Genomic DNA, 26,298 nt, shown 5'->3' with positions numbered 1-26,298 from the left:
GTGGGAGGTATGTTGGAGTTTTCTTTATGGGCTTGTATTATTTTTGTGACTGTCCTATAAGTTTGAAATAATCTCAAAATAAAACGTTTAAAAGATAAAACAAACACAAACACACATATCTGAGCAAGGAAAACCTGAATCACGTGGCAGAGTACAAATAATAAGTATAACAATAACAGTAAGAAGGAGAATATGTTAACACATAGAATGTACTCTGTGCTAGGCACATGGGTATCACATTTATCATTCATTTAATAATTTTAGCCCCATTTTCAAGATAAGGAAAGTACAGAGAAGGTAAGTGACAGGCCAAGGTCACAAAGTAGAATGAACAAAAAAGCTGTCTGGCTCTTGAGTCTATGCTCCTTAGGTAGCACAGATGGCCTCTGAGAATAGTTTTGCCACCGCACATTCCTGAGTCTCAGTTTCTCCTACATATAATAATGAGGACTGGATTCCATTATGAGGTTCCTTCCAGATCAAAAGGCAGACAATAAAATATTAAAACTAAAATCCTAAAATTCTGTTAAATTTTTCATCCAGAAATAAAATTCCAAAATGTGCCCTTTAAAAATGAAATAACTCTATCTTCAGAGCTGCTTTAATATTACTGTATATAAAAACCTGAACACTTAAAGTACCTAGCTCAGAGCAAGAGCTCAATAAACATAAGGTATTATTACTCTTATGATGAAACAGGAACAACTACTTAATAGTAGAACATATTTTAATTATACCTGATGTGGAATAATCAAATTTCATTTGTTTGAGGCCCCAGACCCCACAACATATATCGAGTTGTACAGTTGAAATTATAGCAACTCAAAGCTCAGAAATTACTTGTTTCCATTAGTGATCTGACATGTCATTTCTTCAATTGGTCACTGGTGGTTTGCAGATAACTATTAGCAGTAATGAGTATTTTAAATTAAATCCAGACAGTATTGCTCTGTTCTGTTAAGACAACTGGGGAGAGAGAAACATAATTGCGGAACGTCCTTCTGGTCATGTCCTCCATCTTCTCTCTGATAAATATCTCCTATGTTTTGCATAGTATGGATTTCAATTGGTTACAAATGAAGAACGGTTTAATTCTTCCCATGATAAATGAAGTACTGAACCGGTAACTTGTTAAGGAAAATTAGAATTGGGAAAATAACCTTATTTTCCTGTTACTTGACAACAAACCTCCTCCACTAACAAATGAAGACACAATATTGGATGCCATTGAACACTACAGCCAAATCTATCACTGAATAAAACATTCTCAGACAACTAATACACAGGACTGGGTAGAGGCTCCTCACATTTCATTCAAAAGCAACAATGATGATGCCTACAAAATGCAGGTAGGTGGCTCAATGGAATGGAAAGAATAATGACTTTAGAATCTCATTAAAACCTGGATTCAAACCCCAGCTCTGCCACTTACATATTATATGACCTTAAACAAGTTTCTCCTGTCTTAAGAGTCAATATGTAAAATGGGGATAATACAAAACACCCTAGGACTTGTAGCAAGGATTAAATGAGGATCATAAATAATGTGGTTTACACACTAGGCCCTTGACAATGTTAGCTCCCCTCATCTGTGTGATATGTTAACATCTTCACCTTTAGGACTCCAAAAATACCCCAAAGAGTTGCTGATCCTGTCAGAACCAATAGCTGGCCCATGTATAAAAGGGCTGACTGCATGGGGGTGTAACAGTCTCATAAGAGAATGCCTATGAGATTTAACATTTTTCCTAACTCTGACATCACCTTAGTTTCCAAGAAATATAAATCCGTCCTGATTCTGGTTAGACAACAGCAACAGACATGATGTGTTAGGGTCCATAATTTAGTATCTCCACTTACATTTTCAAAGTCCTTCATGTTCCGTGCTCTGGTAGGAGACACTGCTTCTTCTGACACATTTGGGAGCACTATAAAAAGGTAAAACAGACAAAGGAAAACATCACGGTATGCAAACTGTCCAACAGTACAATAGGGAACAGAATCAGAAAAGAAAAAAAACATGAAAAGCTTCCACAATATACCATGCTGGTATGTTCTGTCCATTGTGATTTACTGATTTGAATCCCAGAAAAGCATTACACCATCATATTTCAAGTATTTACAAATTACTTAAACTAACCCCAAGAAAAAATTGTGTGTCAAAGGATGAACCCACAAAATGCAATGGTCAGGAGAAAAAACCTGATATGTACTATCTTACTACTTGTCATAAAATTATTTTGCTGAAAACAATGTCATCTTCATATGTTAGTAATTAAAGTGCATCTATCTGACTTTAGAGCAGGGGTTGGCAAACTATTTCTTAAAAGAGCAGACAATAAATATTTCAGTCCCTGTGGGTCAAATGCAAGTCTAAAATCTGTCATTAACTATTCACCTTATCTGTGGAATCACAAAAGCCAGAGACAAGCTCTTTTCCAGCTGAAACTATGGAGAGTGTCAAAGAGCAGAAGGGTCCTGCTATACCAGAAACCCTTAAAAAAAAAAAAGAAGCAAAGGATTTTGCAGAACTGAAGATCAAGCACTTGAGAAATAAGTTTGCCCAAAAGATGTTTTGAAAGGCAATGAGGAAGATTATCTATAAAAAAGCTAAGCACTAACACAAGGAATTTAGGCAGATGTACATAACTAAAATTTGAATGGCTAGAATGTCAAGGAAAGTTGGCAACTTCTATGTACCTGCAGAACCCAAATTGGCATTTGTCATCAGAATAAGAGTTATCAATGGTATGAGCCCAAAGGTCCAAAAAGTGTTGCAGCTTCTTCACTTTCACCAGATCTTCAAAGCACCTTTGTTAAGTTCAATAAGGCCTCAATTAACATGATGAAAATTGTGGAACCATATATTGCATGGAGGTACCCAAACCTGAATCAGTGAATGAACTGATCCGTAAGTATGGTTATAGCAAAATCAAATAGAAGCACACTGCCTTGACAGATAACTTTCTGATTGCATGATCTCTTGTTAAGTATGGTATCACCTGCACAGAGAATCTAATTCATGAGATCTACACTGTTTTAAAATGCTTCAAAGAAGCAAACAACTTCATCCAGAAAAAGACCATCTATTTTGTAGAAGGGGGAGATACTGGCAACAGGGAAGACCCGATCAATAGGCTTAATAGAAATATGAAATAAGGTTCTACCGAGGGTTATTTTTTGTAATCTGGTCAGTTAATAAACAGTGAATGCTTTCAAATTAAAAAAAAAATAAAATCAGAGACAATTCATAAACAAATGAGAACAGCTATATTCCAATAAAAACTTATCTTCAGGGAAACAGACTTGGCCCAGTGGTTAGGGCGTCCGTCTACCACATGGGAGGTCCGCGGTTCAAACCCCGGGCCTCCTTGACCCGTGTGGAGCTGGCCATGCGCAGTGCTGATGCGCACAAGGAGTGCCGTGCCACACAGGGGTGACTCCCACGTAGAGGAGCCCCACGCGCAAGGAGTGCGCCCCATAAGGAGAGCCGCCCAGCGCCAAAGAAAGTGCAGCCTGCCCAAGAATGGCGCCGCCCACACTTCCCGTGCCACTGACCACAACAGAAGCGGACAAAGAAACAAGACGCAGCAAATAGACACAGAGAACAGACAACTGGGGGACGGGGGGAATTAAATAAATAAATAAATCTTAAAAAAAAAAAAAACTTTTCTTCAGGGAAGCACATGTGACTCAAGTGATTGGGCTTCCATCTACCATATGGGAGGACCCAGGTTCAGTTCCCGGGGTCTCCTGGTAAAGGTGTTCCCACACAGCGAGCCAGTACCCACGTGGCAAGCCACTGCCCACATAGCAACAAGCATGGCGAGCTGACCGCGCAGAGAGCCAGTGCCCAGGCGGCAAGCCATGCAGCAAGATGATGACACGGCAAAAAGAGAGACAAAGGTAGGAGTGTAGATGAGATGCAACAGAAACCAGGAACTGAGGTGGCGCAAGTGATAGGGAACCTCTCTCCACATTGGAAGTCCCCAGGATCAAATCCAGGTAAATCCTAGAGGAGAAAACAAGAAGAGAAGACAAAAAAGAGAAAGAGACACAGAAGATCACACAGCAAATGGACACAGACAGCAAAACAGCAGGGGTGAGGGAAGGATAAAAAAAACTTCAACTTAAAAGGTAGGGGGTAAGCTTCCAGTCAACCAAGATGGCAGCAAAAGACAAAATAGGGTGCAGGTCCCCAACAGAATCTTTGAACTACTAGCAAAAACTGGCAAAACCATATTCCTCAGAACTCCAGAAAACAGTTAAAGGATTGCAGTAACTGGGTAAATGCTGAATCAAGAAAACACAGCTTTAAAATAAGTTAGAAGTTCATGACACTTTGCAGGCCTCTCCCTCCACCCCTCCCTGACAAGTATGGAGCCAACCTGCTTCCATTCTGAGTCCCTGGCCCTGTTCTAGAGGGGCAGAAGAAGCCCTATGCACCTACTGTGGTGCTGTATGTCAGCGCTAAACAATCCCATAGCAGCTTAAATGCCTGAACCAGGAAACTCAACAGGTTCACCATCCCAGAACTTGCCCTGCAGGCAGAAGCAGCTTGCAGACAGTTAAAGCTGTTTTAAGAAATATTAAGTTCAATTGACCTGGAGCAAAGGATTACATACTTTAAGTCATACAGTACAGCAACAAAGAGAAGGAAAAATTCTACTTCATAGGGAGGAGGCATTTGAATCCTGTAAAAAAGTGAATTTCTAAGGCCATAAGCAAGTACAAAAGAAGAAGGTCAGAAAAGAAGGGGAAGACCCTGTTTTACAATTGGCTAGGGCTGATCTTAATAGGAGGGCCATCCTTGAATGAGCGCATCAGGCAATGCAGAGGCAATTTGCAAAGACTATGAAAAGTGTTTTTTGCATTGGTCTGTTACTTCTTGTTAGCTCCTGGAGCTCAAGGAAATCTCCATCATATCACTAGCTAGATACAAACCTAAGGAACATGCAGTTCAGGGACAAAATTCCAGTGTTAACACTTTTTTTTTTTTTTTAAGATTTATTTATTTAATTCCCCCCGCCCCCAGGTGTCTGTTCTCTGTGTCTATTTGCTGCTTCTTGTTTCTTTGTCCGCTTCTGTTGTCGTCAGCGGCACAGGAAGTGTGGGCGGCGCCATTCCTGGGCAGGCTGCACTTTCTTTCCCGCTGGGCGGTTCTCCTTACGGGCGGGGCGCACTCCTTGTGCGTGGGACTCCCCTACGCGGGGGACACCCCTGCGTGGCACAGCACTCTCTGCACGCATCAGCACTGCGCATGGGCCAGCTCCACACGGGTCAAGGAGGCCCAGGGTTTGAACCGCAGACCTCCCATGTGGTAGACGGACGCCCTAACTACTGGGCCAAGTCCGTTTCCCCACAGTTAACACTTTAAAATGGTAAAATTTATAGTGTGCAACAAATGATTACAAGACAAGCAAGGAAAGAGAAAATGATGGCCCATCCAAAGAACAAGATAAAAATCCAGAAAACATCAATGAAAAAAACCAGACTTTGAATATACTGGAAAAAAAGATTTTTTTAAATGATCCTCAATATGCTCAAGGAGACAAAGGAAAACACAGAGAAAGCATTAAAGGATATCATGAACAAACAATATAAGAATGGGGATGTATAAAGAGAAAGAAATTCTAAAAGGGAAACAAATAGAAATACTGAAGATGAAGACTACAAAAACTAAATGAAAAGTTCCCTAAAGGGTTTTGAAGCAGGCTAATAAGATAGGGAATTAATAGACAGATCTGGAACCTGACAGAGAGTCCACATGGACATCAGAAACCCCCAAGATGGCTGCTGGAGGAACCCTACCCCCAGGATTCTGCTACCCAGAACAAAGACTCCTTCCTGAGAACAAGGTAAAGCCCAGATGTTATCAAGGAACTTTATCATTGGGTTCTCATTAAGGGATTAATGGGTGGGGTAATCAATCAAAACAGCAAACAGCTGGAAACCCCCCACCTCCCCACCCCCGACCTTTAGCAAAGGGGTAGAATAATTAACAGTTTAAAAGCCAGGCACAAACTGAAGCACAGCTTGCTCTCCCCTTGCTCTCCCCTTGCTCTTCGGCCTACAGACCTGTCCTGCCCTCTGTGTGTTGTTTTCACCATTTTTCCTCTGCCATGTGGCCATGCAAATAAACCTGGGAATTTAAAATCTATAATGGGGAACTGTAGCTCGTAAATCAGCCCTCTTCATCCCTTTTCATCCCTTCCTCTCTACCTGGGACCCCTGCTCCAATACTTTCTGTTATTTTCTCCCATTTCTCTTCCCTCCCTACCTGAATAAATTACTAGCCTAACTCACCCAGCATGCTCTTGAAATTGATTTCTGCACCATAGCCAAGAACCTAGATAGAATCCGGTAACGGTTTCACCAGCAGAAAGGAGCTGGCAGGAGAAAGAATCAGTGAACTAGAAGACAAAACAACTGAAATGATTTAGGCAGAAGAGCAGAAAAAACAATTTTAAAAAACAAACAGAGCCTAAAATACCTATAGGTCACCATCAAGCATACCAGTATACCCATTATGGGAATCCAAGGAGGAGAAAAAGGGTCAGGAGGACTAGTCAAACAATTAATGGCAGAAAACTACCCCAACTTAACAAAAGACATAAATACACACATTCAAGAAGCCCAAGGAATCCAAACAAGGTAAACTCAAACCATGCCCAGACACGCAGTAGTCAAATTGTCAAATGCCAAGGATAAGAAGAAAGTTCTAAAAGATGCAAGAAAAAAGCAACATGTTATGTACATGGGAGGCCAAAAAAAAGATTAAATGTTGATTTCTCATCAGAAACCATGGAGGCACAAAGGCAGTAGGATAAAATATGTAAACGACTGAAAGAAAACAATTTCCACCCAAGAATAGTGTATCTGGCAAGACTGTCTTTTAAAAATGAGGGCACAATAAAGATAATCCCAGATAAACAAAAGCTGAGGGAGTTCATCACCACTAGACCTGCCCTACAAGCAATGCTAAAGGGAGTTCTTCATGCTGAAAGGAAAGGTCACGAGATGGTGGATCAAAGTAGTAAAGGAATAAAGTCCTCCAGTAAAGATAGCTACATGGGTGATAACAAATGCCAGTACAATTATGTTGTATGTTTTGGGATGTAACTCCACTTTTAACATCTTAAAATTTATATTAAAATAAAAATGCATAAAAAGTAATGACAGGGGAACAGAGGGGTATAAAAATATTGTATGTGTACACTACTAAACACAAGTTGGTATCAAATCAAATATGACTGTTATGTATTTAGGATGTTAAATTTTAACCCAACAATAACCACAAATATATGGAAAAAATCCAGAAATAAATGAGAAGAAATTCATATGGTACAAACAAAAATCAAATATATATGAAAGTAGGAATTAATGGAAGAACTAAGGAATAAAAAAGATATTACTTACAAAGATTAAATAGCAAAATGGCAGAAGGAAGTCCTACATTATCAGTAGTTACTTTAAATATAAATGGATTAAACTCTCCAAGTAAAAGGCAAAGACTGACAGAATGGATAAAAAAGCATGACCCAACCATACACAGTTTATAAGAGATTTACCTTAAATTCAAAGACATAAGTAGGTTGATAGTGAAAGGATGGAAAAATGTTACATATAAGTAGTAACCAAAAGAGAGCTGGGATAGTTACACAGATATCTGATAAAACAGACTTTAAGTCAAAAACTGTTACAAAGGAAAAGACGGTCTTTATATAGTGGTAAAGGTGTCAATTCAAAAAAAAAAAAAAAAGTGTCAATTCAACAAGAAGACACTAACAATTACAAATACTTATACACCTAACAGCAAAGCCCAAAATATATGAAGCAAATACTGACAGATTTGAAGGAGAAATTGTTCAACATTAATATTAGGAGATTTTAACACACGCTTCTCGATAATAAATAGAACACATAGAAGATCAGAAAGGAAATTACAAGGCTTGAATAATACTCCAAATCAAACAGACCTAACAAACATAAAAAAACAATTTACCTAACCACAAGAGAATACATTTTTCTCAAGTGCACATGGATCATTCTCCAGGACTGACCATATCTTGGGTCACAAATCTCAATAAATTCAAAAATCATACCTTTCTCTGACCACCCTGGAATGAAGCTAAAAATCAGTAATAGAAAGAGAAAGAGGAAATTCACAAATATACGGAAATTAAATAACATACTTTTTTAAAAAAAGATTTATTTTTTATTTCTCTCCTCTTCCCCCCCCAAGTTGTTTGCTCTCTGTGTCCATTCGTTGTATGTTCTTTTGTGACCACTTCTATATTTATCAGCAGCACCAGAAATCTGTGTTTCTTTTTGTTGCGTCATCTTGTTGTGTCAGCTCTGTGTATGTGCAGTGCCATTCTTGGGAGGGCTACACTTTCTTTCACGCTGGGCAGCTCTCCTTACAGGGCACACTCCTTTCAAGTGGGGCTCCCCTACATGGGGGACACCCCTGCGTGGCACGGCACTCCTTGCACACATCAGCACTGCACATGGGCTGTCTCCACATGGGTCAAGGAGGCCTGGGGTTTGAACCATGGACCTCCCATGTGGTAGGCGGATGCCCTATCAATTGGGCCAAGTCCAATTCCCAAATAACATACTCTTAAACAACCAATGGGTTAAAGAGGAAATCAGGAGTAAAATTAGGAAATACCTTGAGGCAAATGAAAATTTAACATAAATTATATGGGATGCAGCAAAGGCAGTGCAGAGATGGAAATTTTATAGTTCCAAATGATTACATTAAAAAAAAAAATTTCAAATCAGAGACTTAACCTCAAAACTGGAAGAACTAGAAAGAGCAAACTAAACCCAAGAGAAGGAAGAAGATAACAAAGAAAAGAGCAGAAATAAATGAAACCGAAAACCAAAAAAAAAAAAAAAAAAGGAGAGAATCAACAAAATCAAAAGTTGGTTCTTTGAAAAGATCAATAAAATTGACAAACCTTTAGCTCCTCTGATGAAGGAAAAGAGAGAAAACCCATACAATGAAAATCAGAAATGAAAAGGAGGACATTACTACCAACCCCAATGTAATAAAAAGGATTATAAGAGAATACTATGAATACTTGTATGCCAACAAATTAGATAACCTAGATGAAATGGACAAATTTCCTAGAAACACAAACTGTCTATATATTGACTCAAGAAGAAACAGAAAATCTCAACAAACAAATTACTTAATAAAGAGATTGAATCAGTAATCAAAACCTCCCAACAAAGAAAAGTCCTGTTCCAGATGGCTTCACAGGGGAATTTTACCAAACAATCCAAGAATTAACACCAATTCTGCTCAAATTCTTTCAAAAAATTGAAGAGGAAAGAACACTCCCTAATTCATTCCATGAGGCCAACATCACCCTCACACCAAGCCAGATAAAGATACCACAAGTAAAGAAAACTACAGACCAATGTCTCTTATGAATATAGATGCAAAAATCCTCAACAAAATGTTTGCAAATCAAATCCAACAGCACATGAAAAGAATTACACACCATGGTGAAGTGGAATTGATCCCAGGATGTAAAGGTGGTTCAAAATTAGAAAAAAAAATAATGTAATACACCAGGTTAACAGAATGTGGGAAGAAAAAAAAAATTATCATCTCAATTGATGGAGAAAATATATTTGATAAAACCCAGCAATCCTTTTTGGAAAAAAAAAAAGCTTAGAAAACCTCCTCAAAATGATAAAGGGCATATATGAAAAACCCACAGCTAACATCATCCTCAATAGTGAAAGACTGAAAGTTTTCCCTTTAAGATCAGGAACAAAACAAGGATGCCCATGTCACCACTGCTATTCTACATTGTGCTAGAGGTTCTAGCCAGAGAAATTAGGCAAGAAAATGAAAATAAAGGCATCAAAATTGGAAAGGAAGAAACTCGACTTTCACTGTTTCCAGATGATTCTACCTACAGAAATTCCTGAAAAATCTTCAACAAAATTTCTGGAGCTGGGGAGCAAGTGTAGTTCAGTGGTTGAGCACCTGCTTCCTATGTATGAAGTCCCGGGTTCAATCCCTAATACTTTCTAAAAAAAAAAAAGTTACTAGAGCTAATAAACTAATTCAACAAAGTGGCAGTGGTAGGGAAACATTTTTAGGATCCTGTGTCAGTTTCTTAGACTTTACACCCAAAGAACAAAGCAACAAAAGAAAAAATAAATTGACCTCATCAAAATTAAAAACTTTTCTATATCAAATGACTCCATTAAAAAATAAAAAGACCTAGAGAATGGGGAAAATATATGGAAATCACATATCTAATAAAAGTTTAATATCCAGAATATATAAAGAAATCTTACAACTCAACAACAAAAAGACAACCCATTTTAAAAATGGGCAAAAGATATGAATAGACATTTCTGCAAAGATACACAAATAGCCAATATGCACATGAAAAGATGCTCAACAGCATTCGACATAAGGGAAATGCAAATATCACAATGAAATACCATTTCACACCCACAAGATGGCTACTATTAAAAAAAAAATTACAAATGTTGGAGAGGATGTGGAGAAATAGAACACCCATTTGTTGCAGGTGGGAATGTAAAATGGTGCAGCCACTATGGAAAACAATTTGGCAGTTCCTCAGAAAATTAAGTACAGAATTACTACATGACTCAGCAATCCCATTTCTAGGTACAAACCCAAAAGAATTGAAAGCAGGGACTCAAACAAATACTTGCACACCAATGTTCATAGCGGCATTATTCACAATTGCCAAAGATGGAAGCAGGGAAGCAGATGTAGCTCAAGTAACTGAGCTCCCACCTACAACATGGGAGGTTCCGGGTTTGGTTTCAAGTGCCTCCTGGAGAAGGGCGAGACAGCGAGATGGCGTGATGGGCTGGCGCAGCAAGCAGATGCAAGAAGAGGACACAGAGAGGAAACACAATGAAAGAGACAACAAAACAGGAAGCAGAGGTGGCTCAAGCAATTGAGCACCTCTCTCCCACATGAGAGGTACCAGGTTTGGTTCCCAGTGCCTCCTAAAGAGAAATGAGCAGACACAGAGAACACACAGAGAATGGACACAGAAAACAGACAGTGAGCACAAACAACAAGGCAGGGAATAAATAAATAAATCTTTAACCAAAAAAAGATGGAAGCAACCCAAGCATCCATCTAGATAAACAAAATATGGTAAATACATACAATGGAATATTATTTAGCCATAAAAAATGAAATTCTGATACATGCAATAACCTAAAAGACTCTTGAAGACATGATGTTGAGTGAAATAAGCTCATCACAAAATGACAATATTGTATAATCTCACTGATATGAAATAATTAGAATAAGCAAATTCATAGTCAGAAATTAGAATATAGGTTATCAGGGGAGGGTGGGTGTAGGGAATGGGAAGTTAATGCTTAATTAGTACAGAGTTTCTGTTTGGGATGACTGGAAAAATTTTGGTATGGGATGGTGATGATGGTAGCACAACATTATGTAATTATCAGCACTGAATTATATATTTGGATATGGTTAAAAAGGGAAATTTTAGGTAGCATATATGTTACTAGAATAAAAACTTTTTAAAAAAACAGACTGTACAATACATTGAACCCTAATGTAAACTATGAACTATAGTTAATAGTATAATCACAATAATAATGGTTCATTAATTGTAACAAAGGAGCCACACTAGTGTAGTGTGTTAATCATAGGAATAACTGCATGTGTTTGGAGGAACTCTGTACTTTCTATATGATTTTTCTGTAAACCTACAACTTCTCTAATTTAAAAAAAAGAAAAGGAAAAAATCACAGTACAGTCAGGCCCATAGGCCACAGTTTGCCAATCCCTGCTTTCGAGTGATTTAAGACTTTGTCAGTATCTAAATCTTTCCAGAGCTTTTTAAATTCAATAAACATTTATTACACATCTGGTCTGTGCCAAGCACAATGCTAAGAGGTAGGGAAACAATAGTGAGGGAGATACTGATCCTGCACCCAAGAGGTAACCAATCAAGTGGACAAGACAGAAATGTAAACACACCATTACTGTGCTGCACAAAGTGCTTGACAATATTTAGGTATTGAGTTAATATGTGTTGAGTGAATAAATTCGTTCTTTCAACAAATAGGCATTGAGCGCCTATTCTCTGCGAGGCACCATTCCAGATGTGGCTGTATCAGAAAACAAAACAGAAAAAAGGAGATGATGTTCTAGAGGGAAGAGACAGGCAATAAAATCACAGTTCAACTATATGTGATAAATACTATGAAGAAAAATTAGGTAGATAAGGATTGGAAATACCAGGGCTGGGGTAAGGATTGTAATTTTAAATAAGGCAGCTATTAAAGAAGATCTCAATGGAAAGGTAAATCTGGGCAAAGATTTGAAGGTAAAGAGTTCTATATCTGGGGGGAAGAACTCTCCGGGTAAAGGGAGAAGCCTGAGGTGGGAGCATGCCTAGTGGGTTTGAGGAACAAATAGGAGGCAATGGACTGAAGACAAACAAAGGGAAGAGTAGAAGAGGAGGTCAGAGAGGTACTGGGAACCAGTCTGTGTGTGCCCTTGTAGACTCTTCTAAGGACTGTGAGGAGCTAGCTGCTGGAGAATTCTGAGCTAAGTGACATAATATGACTTAGGTTTCTACGGCTCCCTCTGGCTGCCGTGATGAGAAAAGACTGAATGGGGCTCAGGACAGAAGCAGTTAGGAGGCTAGTACTGAATAATCTAAGTCAAAGATGCTAGTGGCTCGGACCAAAGAGAAAGTAGTATAAATAGGTAAGAAGTGGTCTGATTCTTGATATTTTAAAAGTAGCAAACAGGAATAAATGAAATGAAATATATAAGGTTCAGACAAAAAAGCAAACCTAAATCAGCCTGGAGAGCCAAAGAAGGCAGTGAGTTTGAGCTGTCTTAAAGCAGCAGCAGGCATGTACCAGGCAAGGGGACAAAAGAAAGCAGAAACAGGCCATGCAAAAGTGCAGAGGGGCAGTGTACATGGCATTCGAAAACTTACACATGTAGTGCATGTGAGAAGGGGCTCAGGAGTTGGTTTGGGCAAAGGTAGACTGTGACAAGCCCTCTACACCAAGGGCACACATTTTGTCTTCCTATTTCTCAAACAGGCCACGTTCTGTCACCTGTGTTTAAGATGTTCATCCTCTCCTTTCTCCCTAAGTTCTATTCATTCTTTGAGCCTCAGTTCAGTATCAGTTTCTTAGGAAATTCTTGCCAGATTTCTTCCTCCATCCCACTGTAAATCTGCCTCTTATCCCTTCTTACAGCACCATACTCTTCTTTGCTCACTATGTTGATTATATCATTCATCAAAATAATTTGTTTAATTGTCTTCTCTGCTAGACAACCATGTTCAAGGTTAATTTCCAGTGCTCGGCTCAGATACCGGCATAAAGCAGGGGTACACTATGGGTTGAATCAAGGAAAAGACCCATCTCTTAATTTTCTGCTTCTAACTGCCTGTAAACAGGAAGAATAAAAAACAGACTTGTTGGATTTTGTGTTTAAAGTAATAAATTTGGTGATACTTATCCTCTCTGTTCTAAAAATTTTCTTTTGCACAGTGCTCATCACTTTAGAGAAAAAAAAAAGCAAGTCAAAATAACTCTAAGGTATTTAAATAAGGCAATCTATTAGCACTTCCCACAGAGCCACTTAGAAATAGCAGTCACTTTTTCCAGAAACAAAAATTATGAAGAATGCTTAGTAAAATCCAAACTACAAAGCAGAAAGTCTCCTCATAATCCAGCTTAAACACAATACTCTGCTTATTTACTCAGCACCAACTCCTGTGGTCTAACCAGCTATTTGTCTCCAAAGGGCAAGCCCATGTAGGAATGCTAGACCTCAGCCAGCAAATGGAGTCCAGCCACCACTAGGAAGGCAGCTCTCCTGGGCCTCCAGGCATTAGCAATGGAGACCAACAGAACCTTTGTGCCTGACCTAGCCACCACATCAATGTCCAGCCTCCGTGTAGTTGTTCAGGTCAGAAAACACTATCTAAATCCCTTTAAGCTCAGTAGCAAGAAATAAAACTCATGATTACTGCTTACAGGACATCAATTCTTCTATAAGAGAGTTCATGAAAGGGAGTAGAAAGCAAAAAATAAATGCACAAAATACTGAGTACCCACCGTGTGCCAGGTCAGGCTGGGCTTTGGGCCCCAAAGATATGAAAGCTCAGTCCTGAGCTTCAAGGCATTCATAGGCTAGTGCCTACTTCCTTTGTTCCTACTCAAGAGAATGCTGGCTTTGTGTTACTTACCATCATTTCCCAAACCAGCAGTGGAGCTGATACCATCCAGGTCATCTGGTAAATTGGGAACAAGGCCACTAGGAGAGAACATGTGCAATAAGATATGAGCTAGCTTGTGAATTACAGTGATTATTAAGACTACTGCACTAAACATGATAATCATCAGGCTATCACCAATAAGGGACACACAGCTAAACTACCTGGAAGGCATGCAGCACAGTGGTTAAGAATTCAGGCTTGGTGCTGAGTTCTGGCTTTGAAACGAGTTGCAGGGCTAATACTCAGTAGCTGGGTGACTTTCAGCAAGGTCATTCATACATTTGTACAACAAATCTTCCATGTGCCAAATATGAGCAGGGTGCAAAGGCACTGTGCCAGGCCTTAGTTATGCTTCTGAGTCTCTCTTAATCTGTTATATGGGGACACCACCCTCTGTCTATAAAGATTAAAGGAGTTAATGCATATAGATACTTGGTATATAATAAGCATTCAATAAATGGTACCTATTGTTTTTGTTAGTATTGTTTTCATTATCACCTGCTTATCATCAGCAGTTCTGGAAATCAGATACCAATTCAGATACTTTAAGAATGTCAAAGAAAAATACAGAATTCATTGATTCAAAAAGCTGTGCTGGTTAAATAAATGGTTTCGTTGAGGACCTGGAAACATTGACAGAAAACTGAACCATATAGGTGTGCTTTTACACAAAAGACACTACCTTGGATTCTATTAAGGTTTGCTACATACCTCATCAAGTCTCACTTCCTTCATCTGTAAAAGGAAAACAACAGCCACTTCACAGTAATTGCGAATTAAACAAGATATACAGTGCCCAGCAAGATACCTGGCATATTGTGGGTACACCATAAATGGGAGCAAAATTATTATCATCTTGAAACATATAAATGCTTTATAATTTTAAAAAGACTCAACATCATTAGAATTGCCCAATTCTCTGAGGGGCTACACATTTTTTTAAAGGAAGATGCAAGACAGAAAATGTCAGTGGCCTAGCCAGAGTCACATGGCAGTTAAATATAGAACCAAGCCCACAATATAAGCCTTTTATGTCTAACCCCACAAAATTCTTCCACTGTCCCAGTTGTGGGACAACTGTGTCTGCTCACCAAACTCTGGAGCTGGACTAGACTTTCAAGATCAGGACCAAGCAAAGAATTGAAAATATTGTAAAACTTCAACATCAGGAGAATGATTATATAAAATGTGTCTGCTATAAAGGAACTGAAAAAATTTAAGTTGAATATGCCCTCATCCTTTTTGGAACCAGGTGAATTATAAATACATAACAAAACAAAGAAAATATACTGAAATATTAAAAGTAATCATCTGTGGGGAAATTAGAGATGTTTTCCTTCTTTTTAATTTTCTATAATTCTCAATTTTCTCCAATTAGCACCACTAGGGGAACAAAGTCCATTTTCCAAACTGAATTTTTAAAATTAAGATCAAGTTCAACTACCACCTTTTAGATATGGTGGCCCAAAGGCCCAAGGTCACACACCAGGTTACTGGCCGAGCATAGCCTGGAGTCTGGCCCCTACATTCTCAGGCCAAGATCAATCACAGTTGAAAACTACCTGGCAGGCAAAGCCAAACAATTTAATCTTAGACAAACTACCAACAGGCAAACATTGAAGTCTGTAAAGTAACATCTGACATCCCAAACCACCATCCTGCCAGGTTCCTGCCGAATTTCTACCTGAGGTTAGCCTACCCACTTTTAAAATGCTATGAATCTCTGTTCTCTGCATTCTCCAGCTGGTTCCAATGAACACCTCTGGCCCCTAGCAGCTTCCTCCTCCCATGAGACCATTCACTATGGGCCTTAGAACTAATGGGGCCTGATGGATTGTTACTAGAAATCAAAAGAACGTAAGCAAAGGAAGAGGGCTTATATATGGTTTTATCGTTGTACACATGGGGAGTAGAGGTCCACAGAGGAGAAGGAACTTACTTGCCCCAAATCACAAAGGGTTAGTGGCGAAACTGAGACCAAAATCCAGGTCTCTCAGCACCCTTTCCACTCACTGACCCTGGGGCTGGGAAGCCCAAAGCTCCTAAATGAATGTGACATGCAGTAGGACAGGTTTCCTTGAGTGTAAAATAAAGTATAATAATCACAAATCTAGGAAAGCGGACTTGGCCCAGTGGTTAGGGCGTCCGTCTACCACATGGGAGGTCCGCGGTTCAAACCCCGGGCCTCCTTGACCCACGTGCAGCTGGCCCATGCGCAGTGCTGATGCACGCAAGGAGTGCCGTGCCACACAGGGGTGTCCCCCGCATAGGGGAGCCCCACGCGCAAGGAGTGCGCCCCATAAGGAGAGCCGCCCAGCGCGAAAGAAAAGTACAGCCTGCCCCGGAATGGTGCTGCACACACGGAGAACTGACACAACAAGATGACGCAATGAAAAGAAACACAGATTCCCGTGCTGCTGACAACAACAGAAGCGTACAAAGAAGACGCAGCAAACAGACACAGAGAACAGACAACCGGGGCGGGGAAGGGGAGAGAAATAAATAAATAAATCTTTGAAAAATAATAATAATAATCACAAATCTAAACAGTATGGAGCACTCACGCACTGGCACCATGTTCGGAATGAGACAGGCAGCCTTCCATTTAATCCTTACCACAGCCTTCTTACGCAGGTAGTATTTCTTAAATGTTGCCAACCCAACTGAGCCTGATTTCAAACCCCATGCTCACCACCCTTGGCAACCCTAAAATACCTTCCTGAAAGGGACTGTGGTGAGGATGGAATGAACCAGGCAGAGAACTTATAGCACTCGGCACAATGCACAGCCACAAAGGCTGCTATTTGTTGACTATTTGTTGAGTGAATAAATTTAACCTCGCCTGAGCTGCATCACTACCTTCTCCTATCTTGCTCTACTGCCATCCAAAAGGTGTGATCTCTTTCTGTGCCTATCTATGGCCGCAACAATTGTTCATTTGCACAAGACCCAAGCAGGACTAAGCATTTCATTTTTAAAGTACCCTGAAAGCTGTTGGATGGGACTGGACATCACATTCATAATACAATTACACCAATTAGTGCACTTTTGTTTGTAGTTCAACAATTTGTTTTTCTTTCTATTACCTGTTCTCAGAGCAGAAATGCATAAACATGACCTAATTATAATAAGTCAAAAAATACAGGTAAACCTGAAGTTCTCCTTGACTATTCCTCACCACCATTTTTATACTCTCCTAAGACAACGACTGTTGTCAGCAGATGTATCCTTCCAGATCTTCTTCCATGTCTTTAGATACAGAGAAATAGTTTTATTTTGTGGTTTAAAAAATAAATAAATACAATCACAGTGTACATATTATTTTGCAACATCTTTTCCACACTTAATGTGTCCGAGAGATGTTTCCATATCAGTACAAATAAATTTACTCACACATAGCATTCTACATCAGTGTTTTTCAAACTTTATTGACCACAACTCTTAGAAGGAAATATTACTCTTAATTCTTGAAATATTTTCTATTCTGTTTTATTCCATTTTTTTATACCTCTGGCTACAACCTACTAATTTGAATTTCATGAGCCATTAATGGGTCACAGTCAGAAAGACACTTTCTAAAGGATATTAATTTTCCCATTCTTCTACTGATGGTCATTTGATTTGTTTCCAATATTTCCCTTTTACAAACAATTGCATGAATATCCTTATACACATGCAATGTAGGAGGACTTCTCCAAACTAGACAACAAATGGAATTACTGGGTCGAAATATATTTACATTTTTCAAATGGCAAAGGATTTTAACAGACATTTCTCCAAAGATATACATTATAAGATGTTTAATATCATTAGTCATTAGGGGAATGCATATCAGTACTACAATGAGATTACATGTCACACCTACCAGGATAGCTATAATCAAAAAGAGAGACAATAACAAGCGGTGGTGGGTGAGGATATGGAGAAACCGGAACACTTAAACATTGCTGGTACAAATGTAAAATACAGCCTCTCCGGAAAAGTTTGGCAGTTCCTCAAAATGTTAAACATAGATTTACAAACTCCTAGCTATAAAGCCAAGAGAAATGAAAAACACATCTCCACACAAAAACATGTATGCTAATGAATATTCATAGCAACATTATTCATAAGAGGCAAAAAATAAAAACAAATGTCCATCACCTGATGAATAAATATGGTATACCCCATAAAAAGGAATGACACATACTGCAACATGAATCAACCTTACAAAAGACCACATATTTCTATGAAATGCCCCAACAAGCAAATCTACAGAACAGAGAGTACATCAGTGGTTGCCTAGGGTTAGGGGGAGGCACTGGGAGAATGAGGAGTGACTGCTAATGCATGTGGGATTTCTTTTTCAGATAATAAAAATGTTCTAAAATTAGATTATGGCAATGGTTGCAAAACTCTGTAAATATACCAAAAACCATTGAATAGTAGACTTTAAATGGCTCAACTTTATGGCACATAAATTTTATTCAATAAAGCTGTAAAAAAATTTTTTTGTTAATAGATACTGCCAAACTGTGCTCCAGAAAGACAGTACCAGTTTAAACTCTATATGCATTTTTAATAGTGATTACAAAGCAGCATTTCACTATTAAATATGGTTCCTATATTTACATAGTATTTATCTTTTCGAACTTCAAAGACTAAACAAAATTGATTCATTCATCAAATATTTGTTGTGCCTCTACCCTGTGACAAACACAGTTCTAGGTGCTAGGGATATAGTAGGGAACAAGTCAGAAGCTCCCTGAATTCATGGAGCTTACACTGGTGACAGAGAGCTCTCCCCACAAACCTCACAGCTCAGCAATCTCTCTGATCCAAAGTTAGCTCTCCCACCATCCCCTTTTCTAAACTCCTTCTACAAAAGCCCAGAAATGTACTCTACTTGAGAAGGTAGAAAAATTTAGAGGAAAAAATTTCTTTTGATCTGCCCCTATCCAAACAGCAAGCATTTAATGAGCCCTTATTCTCAGCTGCTGATGTGCTGAAGGAACACATGGATGAACAAGCCTGGGCCGAGGTCTCAGGCAGCTAACAACTGGGCAGAGGCAGATTCTTGGGCATGAAAACAAAGATATGTACCCAGGATTGTGGGCACAGAGGACTGTCCAGGGAACACTAAGACTTGGTAGTAGTATAAAAAATAGCTAACATTTAATGCACACTACATTAAAGGTGTAGACACCAGGCACTTAATATATACAATCTCACTAAATTCTCAGGATCACCCAATAAGACAGGTATTAACACAGATAAACTGAGGCTTAGAAAGATTACGTGAATTACTCAAAGCAACAAAGGCAGTGACTGCCTGAACCAGTATTTAGACCGTTGCATCCTGAATACAAAGCCCAGGTACTTTCCACACAACTAGGCAGGACTTAACAAAAGGCCTTAGCTTTGGTGAGATCCCTGGGGCCAGGATCTGGGCCAGACTGCTTTGGGGCACCCACAGGTGATCAAGTCTGGAGGAAATGATGCACACTGACCTAATGCAACCGAAGTTTGAGGAGAAACTAGACTCCAAGTTAGTCTTTAAAACTAGGACTTGGAAATTACTAAGCAGAAATGTCATCTGAAAGTAGCATATTAGAATGAAGAGAGGTGATTTTTATTCTAGGGATTTTTCTGATCCACTGTGACTGCCTAAGAAGAACCTGTCTCAGGAGATTTCTGCCACCCTTTAAGGGCCAATTCAATTGCCACCAGCTTTGTAAAATCCTCCCAGAATCCTCAGTCAGAATGGTTCCAAGAACTAGTTAGATGGCAGGACAGAGTACTGACAGCCAGGCTCTGGAATCAGTAAGCCTGAGTTGAAATCTTGGTTCGATCATGTTCTTTTTGTATGATCCCAGACAGATCACTGTACCTCTCTAAACCTTGGCGTCCTCTCCAATAAAAAAGGGCTAATTTTGTCACGTAGAGAATCATTGTTTATTCAGTGATTCAACAGTTACTAAGCCCCTTTTATGTGCCAGATACCAGGTTAGGAACTGGGGTTACAAAGATGAATAAAACACATTCCCATTCTCAAAAAGGTCACAGTCTAATATGAAAGACAGACAAGTTAACAGTCCCTACCCACACTGACCAGTCCAGGAGCCACCAGTTATATGTGGCTAATGAAAACTTTAAATGTGGTTAGTCCAAATTGAGAAGTGCTATAAAATTAAAATACGTATCAGATTTCAATGATTTAGTAAGGAAAAAGAATGCACTATCTCTTTACTTCTTTTTTTCTACTATTTGCAAGTTAGAATGATAAGCTATGGCTATATTGGGTTAAATAAAATATATTATTAAAATTAATTTCAGGGAAGCAGACTTGGCCCAATGGATAGTGCACTCACCTACCACATGGGAGGTCCACGGTTCAAACCCAGGACCTCCTTGACCCATGTGGAGCTGGCCCATGCGCAGTGCTGATGCACACAAGGAGTGCCATGCCACGCAGGGGTGTCCCCCACGTATGGGAGCCCCACACGCAAGAAGTGCACCCCAGAAGGAGAGCCGCCCAGCGTGAAAGAAAGTCCAGCCTGCCCAGGAGTGGCACTGCCCACACGGAGAGCTGATGTAGCAAGATGACGCAACATAAAGAGACACAGATTCCCAGGCTACAGACAAGAATGGAAGCAGACACAGAAGAACACACAGCAAATGGACACAGAAAGCAGACAACTGGTGCGGGGAGGGGAGAGGGGGAGAGAAATAAATAAAAAATAAATAAAAATTAATTTCACCAGTATCTTTTCACTTTTTTTGATATGGCTACCAGAAAATGTTATGTTACATATACAGCTCAGGTTATATTTCTCTTGGACAGTGCTGATCAATAAATTTCAGTGAGGTAAAGGGGAATAAGGGCTGGGATAGCATCAGCAATGAATGGGGGTGACTAAGTAAGAAGAGTACAAAGAGTCCAGGCGGGGATGGAGGAATGTCAGCAAAGACTTGGTGGAAGTGACATCTAAATTGAGACCTGAAAAATAGTAAGCATTAAGGCAAAGGGGACAAGGGAGGGCAACCAGGCGGCAGGAACAGCAAGTGCACAGGACCAGTAGCAAGAAAGAGCAAGGCAAGATCACTCATGTCAAAGAGTTTAGCAGCCAGGCAGAAAGTAAGTAATGGGGGGGGGGGGGCGGAGAAAGGGTAGGGAGAGTAAGGAAAGATGAGGCCAGATAGGATCTCAGAAGGCATCAAAAAGAACTTCATCCTGAGGGTGGTGAGGAACCAGGGAGGGCTTGAAGCAGAGGAGTTAGAGATCAGTTGCCAGGAATATATGCTGCACCAGGGTCCTGCAAAGGCAGAGGGAGGAGAGAAGGGAGAACATTTGCTGCTCTGTGAGTAGCTACTCTGGGTCAAACACTAGGCTAGACCCTTCTAGACTCATTTTAAACCTTATACCAACCCTGAACTTTATAACTAACCATTTTACAAAAGATGAAAACTAAGGATCAGAAGGTAAGTGACCTGTCCAAGGTCACAGAGCTAATAAGAGGCAGAAGGATAGAAACCTAGGCAGGCCTGGGTCCCAAAGCTCTTAGCCAGCAGCAGAAGGTTAAGATCAAGTTGCATTTTAAAAAGAGCTTTCGGGCCCTAGTATAAAGGACTATTAGAGGCATAAAGGAAGTAGCAACAATCCAGGTAAGGTGATACCCCAAAATACTGGCACAGAAATAATAAGATGGAGAGAAGGGGACACAGTAAACTACCACAAGGGTCCAATTAGGTAAAAGTTGCACAAGGCCTTGCTCTGTGCCTGGTAAGTAGTAATATAAATATTAAAGCATCCTGGTTTGCACAATAAAGTATATGGTCGTCCTTTCAACTATATGGCCACCCTTTCGACTAGGATCTGTTGACTAAAAGTAGCCTGTCTCTAGCATAGCTGGATAAAAACTGCAGGTTCTTGCTCAGGGTTCTCCTCCACTTCCTTCGACCCACTCTCCAAGCAGAAGACTAGGACAATCTCAGGGGCCCAGACCTGGAGAAGTCCAGGGCTCTGTCAGGCCTTGTACCAGAATGAAAGAACAAAGCCTCACTCGGGCCCCACCAGCAACATGGACTCCAACTCCTCTTGGGGTAGGCCCATTGGGAAGCCAGGCCCAGCTTTTCTCCAATTTGTACTAATAATACTAACAAATATAGTAACAATGGCAGTACATGATTATTTTTAAGCATTCATTATGTGCCATGCACGGGACTTGCCAAGCGAATTGCTAGGGAGGCATCTCTCTTTTAATCCTCACCACAACCCTCTCCGGTGAATATTACTATTAGCCCCATTTTACAGATGGGAAAGCAGGTTAAGTCACTTTACCAAGGTCACACTGCTAGTCATATTTACAAAGCTTAATTCGAATCCAATTCTGTCCAACTCCAGCCAATATCTTAACTAGAGCAAAGCGTGGACACACGACTACACTTTAAACAATTAAAGCAAACCCCCAACCATGAATGAAACATCGAATGTCTTCAAGAGCCCTGCTGGGGGCGCCAAACCCCACCACAGAGCGCCCACTAATGGCACACTCCAAGTAGCCCCCTAGTCCCGCTCTTTCAGAAAACCCCTTCCCGGTCCCTCACACCCTCCTCAAAGTACGTCTCAAAATATTAGAAGCGTTTGTGTCCTCCAGGAACCCCCACACAGTATTAAAAAGTGGGATCCCTAAGAAGACTACCCCACCTCCCCGCAAGCAAACCACCCGATACACTGGCCCTGTCAGGTGACCGTCACACACCCACAAAAGCAAACCCCAAGGCCCCTCAAACCAGAGCCCGGGCCGCACCTGCAGCCGCTGAGCGTCCCGGAGAGGGTGACGTCCTCCTCCAAAGCCGAGGCCATCGTGGACAGAGAGGCGGCGGCGGCGGTAATGGTCTGTGGCGGCGGCGCCACTAGGTCCCCCCGGCTCTCGCGACCCGCCCGGCTTTCCGGGTCCCCGCCCCCTCCAACCCAGCTCTCGTTAGGACTCTTGAGGCGCCGCTGGAATTCAAACCGCAGCCGCCGCCATCTTTCCCGGCGCTTCTTCCTACGGAAACGAGGTGGAGTCGCCGGAACACGCGAGTTGAAGCCGACCGGCCTGGGCCAGAGACCGGGCAGGGAAGCCTGGGTCCGTGCCATATTTATTAAGGGCAGAGCGTCCTCACTTGGGTGTGGAGAACTAAGAAGAGAGGGTTTGGGCGCCATTTTTTATGAGGGCATGCAGGCCGAGGCCACTGAAGGTGCCATCTTTTTTGAGGGCTCAGAGCCGGCTCTGGTCCGTTAGTTTAAGCGGGAGGTGGGAATCCAGTCCCTCACTGACCCACAGTTGCTAGCCTGGTGTTTGCTTTCATAGAATAATAACTCCGAAACCTTGGTGTCTCCACATCCAAAAGGCTTCCGCCGTAATTTTAAACTCAAATAATCGGGTACTCCCTGCTTTTGAAAACTCCAGCGTGGGAAATCCCAACTCAAGCAGTAATTTGCATACTTGCTTCGAAGCCAGTAAGCTTATCTCTGTGAGCCAAGTGGTCAGCGACACTCCAATCCACTCCAGTCTCTCACCTAGGGATCTTTCATTAGGTAACATTAGACCCGGAGGGAGGAAATGGCTTGCCCGCAGTCATACACAGTAAATCTGACAACGGGAGCCAGATACGCCGCAGTGGCTGTCTCTCTTAGAGCACACAACAACCACCAAACACTTAGATAATTTTGGCAGAACATTGCCAGTGAAATCAACCTTTCTCTCCCATCTCAGTGCTACTACCTTCTTCCGAAGACTGTTGGGAAGAGTCAGAAAGGAGCAACTTGAAGAGATGGGTGAGTGGGTGAATGGTGACTTTCCCTATAAACAAGCCTCCTTGGCCTTAGTTTCCTCATTCTTCCGTTTAAATTGCCACTTTTTAAAAGAGACTTTCGCTGACCATCTAATCTAAATAAAGTCCTTTTCTTGTATGTTCTCAGAAACTCATATTTTTCCTTGGTAGCACCTACCACATTTTGCAATTATATATTTTTGTGGGGTGTTTTAATGCCTTCCTTTTGCACTAGACTGGAAGCCCCATGAGGGCAGGGTCTGTGTTCTGAATTGTTCACTGCTATGTTCCCAGCATCTAGTACTGTGACAGCTACCCATAGGTGTTGAAAAAATTGTTAAGTAAATGATTGAATCAATCACTCAATCTGGAAAATGGAGCTAACAGTTATCCTGCAAGGTTTTGTTGTTGTTGTTTTTTATTAAATTGCCTTTTTTTTTTTAAAGGTACCTAAATCACAAAAAAATGTTACATTACAAAAATATAAGAGGGAAGCAGACTTGGCCCAGTAGTTAGGGCTTCCTTCTACCACATGGGAGGTCCGCAGTTCAAACCCTGGGCCTCCTTGACCCGTGTGGAGCTGGCCCATGTGCAGTGCTGATGCGCGCAAGAAGTGCCCTACAACGCAGGGTGTCCCCCGTGTAGGGGAGCCCCATGCGCAAGGAGTGCGCCCCGTAAGGAGAGCCCCCCAGCGCAAAAGAAAGTGTAGCCTGCCCAAGAATGGCTCAGCACACACAGAGAGCTGACACAAGATGACACAACAACAAAAAAAAGAAACACAGATTCCCGTGCTGCTGAAAGCAACAGAAGCTGACAAAGAAGAACATGCAGCAAATAGACACACAGAACAGACAACTGAGGTGGGGGAAAGAGAGAGAAATAAATAAATAAATCTTAAAATATATATATATATATATATATGAGTTTCCCATATACCCCACACCCCACCCTACTCTTACTCCTCCCACATCAACAACCTCCCTCATCATTGTGGCACATTCATTGCATTTGGTGAATACATTTTGAAGCACTGCTGAGCCACATGGATTATAGTTTACATTATAGTTTACAGTCTCCCCCGGTATATTCAGTGGGTTATGGCAGGATATATAATGTCCAGCATCTGTCCTTGCAGTATCATTTAGGACAACTCCCAAGTCCCGAAAATGCCCCCACATCTCATCTCTACTTCCCTCTCCCTGCCCTCAGCAACTACCTTGTCCACCTTCTCCAGATTAATGCTACAGTTTCTTCCATTACTAGTCACAATAGTTCACAATAGAATAAGTTCACTCTGATCCATATTTTATTCCTCCATCCTGTGGACCCTGGGTTGGTGATGTCCACTCCACCTCTTTATCAAGAGAGGGCTTAAATCCATGGTTGATGGATGCGATTCTCCTGCTTGGAGTTGTAGGCACTCTCAGTTCCCTGGTGTGATGGCTAACCATCTTCACCTCCCTGTTAGCCAACCTGTGGAAGTCCAATAAACCAGAGAGGAGGAGCTGCAACTCTGCTGAGACTCATGGCCCAGCTAGCACATGGCCAGTCCAGAGACCGAAGTCTCCTGGGTATACACCAACCCCAGCACCAACCACAGGTTCAGTAAAAGTGATAAAAGAGACATGTGTAGAAAGTTCACATCTGAGTCCAATTCCATCACACTCAGGAACACAAATTTCCAGGTAGGGCCCACTGACAAGGCACTGAACTCCAGAGTCAGCCGCCATGGTCATAGACCCTGAGTGTCTCTGTAGCCCTCAGGAGTACCAGTAACTGGGATTGCATCTACTTTGGCTGTCTCTGGGATCCTGCTGAGGTATGTGTAAGCATGACTCCTCTGATGATGACCTCCTGACTCTTTTTTAAAGACTCTTAGCTATATAAACTCATTTATCTTTACCATTTTCCCCTTTTATTCAAGGTCTCTTTCTAGTTGCATAACTAGTTATCCTGCAAGGTTTTTGTGATGATGACCTTCTGAGATACCTTTAGGATGTCAGTCAATGGTAATCTCATCCTCTCTCTCTCTCTGCTTTAGTGAGGTCTGTAAGCAATGGTTCTGCACCTTTATGTTTTCCTTTCCCAGATCTGTGACAACCCTAGGGTCAGCATTAAGAAACAGCCTGAAAAGGAGGGTGGGCAGGAACCAGTTGGCACAGTCAGCGTCCTGCCCCAGGGAAGGGGCAGTCCTTGAAGCCCT

The 26,298-nt window shown here is 41.0% G+C and overlaps 1 protein-coding gene and 1 pseudogene across 11 annotated transcripts in view; one reads left to right on the top strand and one right to left on the bottom strand.

The window, feature by feature from the left end:
- The window catches only part of CDK5RAP2 (CDK5 regulatory subunit associated protein 2), a 256,300-nt gene extending 232,959 nt beyond the window's left edge, over positions 1-23,341 (bottom strand). For all 11 annotated transcript variants that reach the window (XM_058302477.2, XM_058302480.2, XM_071217029.1 and 8 more), the window contains exons 1-3: positions 23,087-23,341; positions 14,268-14,335; positions 1,861-1,928 (exon numbers count right to left, since the gene is read on the bottom strand). In XM_058302477.2, the coding sequence (XP_058158460.1) occupies positions 1,861-1,928; positions 14,268-14,335; positions 23,087-23,142 (192 nt within the window). In that variant the 5' untranslated portion in view covers positions 23,143-23,341. The remainder of the gene's footprint in view (positions 1-1,860; positions 1,929-14,267; positions 14,336-23,086) is intronic.
- On the top strand, positions 2,451-3,159 carry LOC139439464 (large ribosomal subunit protein uL30 pseudogene; annotated as a pseudogene).
- Positions 23,342-26,298: the final 2,957 nt, after the last annotated feature.

The sequence above is a fragment of the Dasypus novemcinctus genome, chromosome 8 (assembly GCF_030445035.2).
Source record: "Dasypus novemcinctus isolate mDasNov1 chromosome 8, mDasNov1.1.hap2, whole genome shotgun sequence".
Taxonomy (NCBI): Eukaryota; Metazoa; Chordata; class Mammalia; order Cingulata; family Dasypodidae; genus Dasypus; species Dasypus novemcinctus.
Note: the sequence above shows the minus strand (reverse complement) of the source record. Positions and strands in the feature narration are given on the sequence as shown.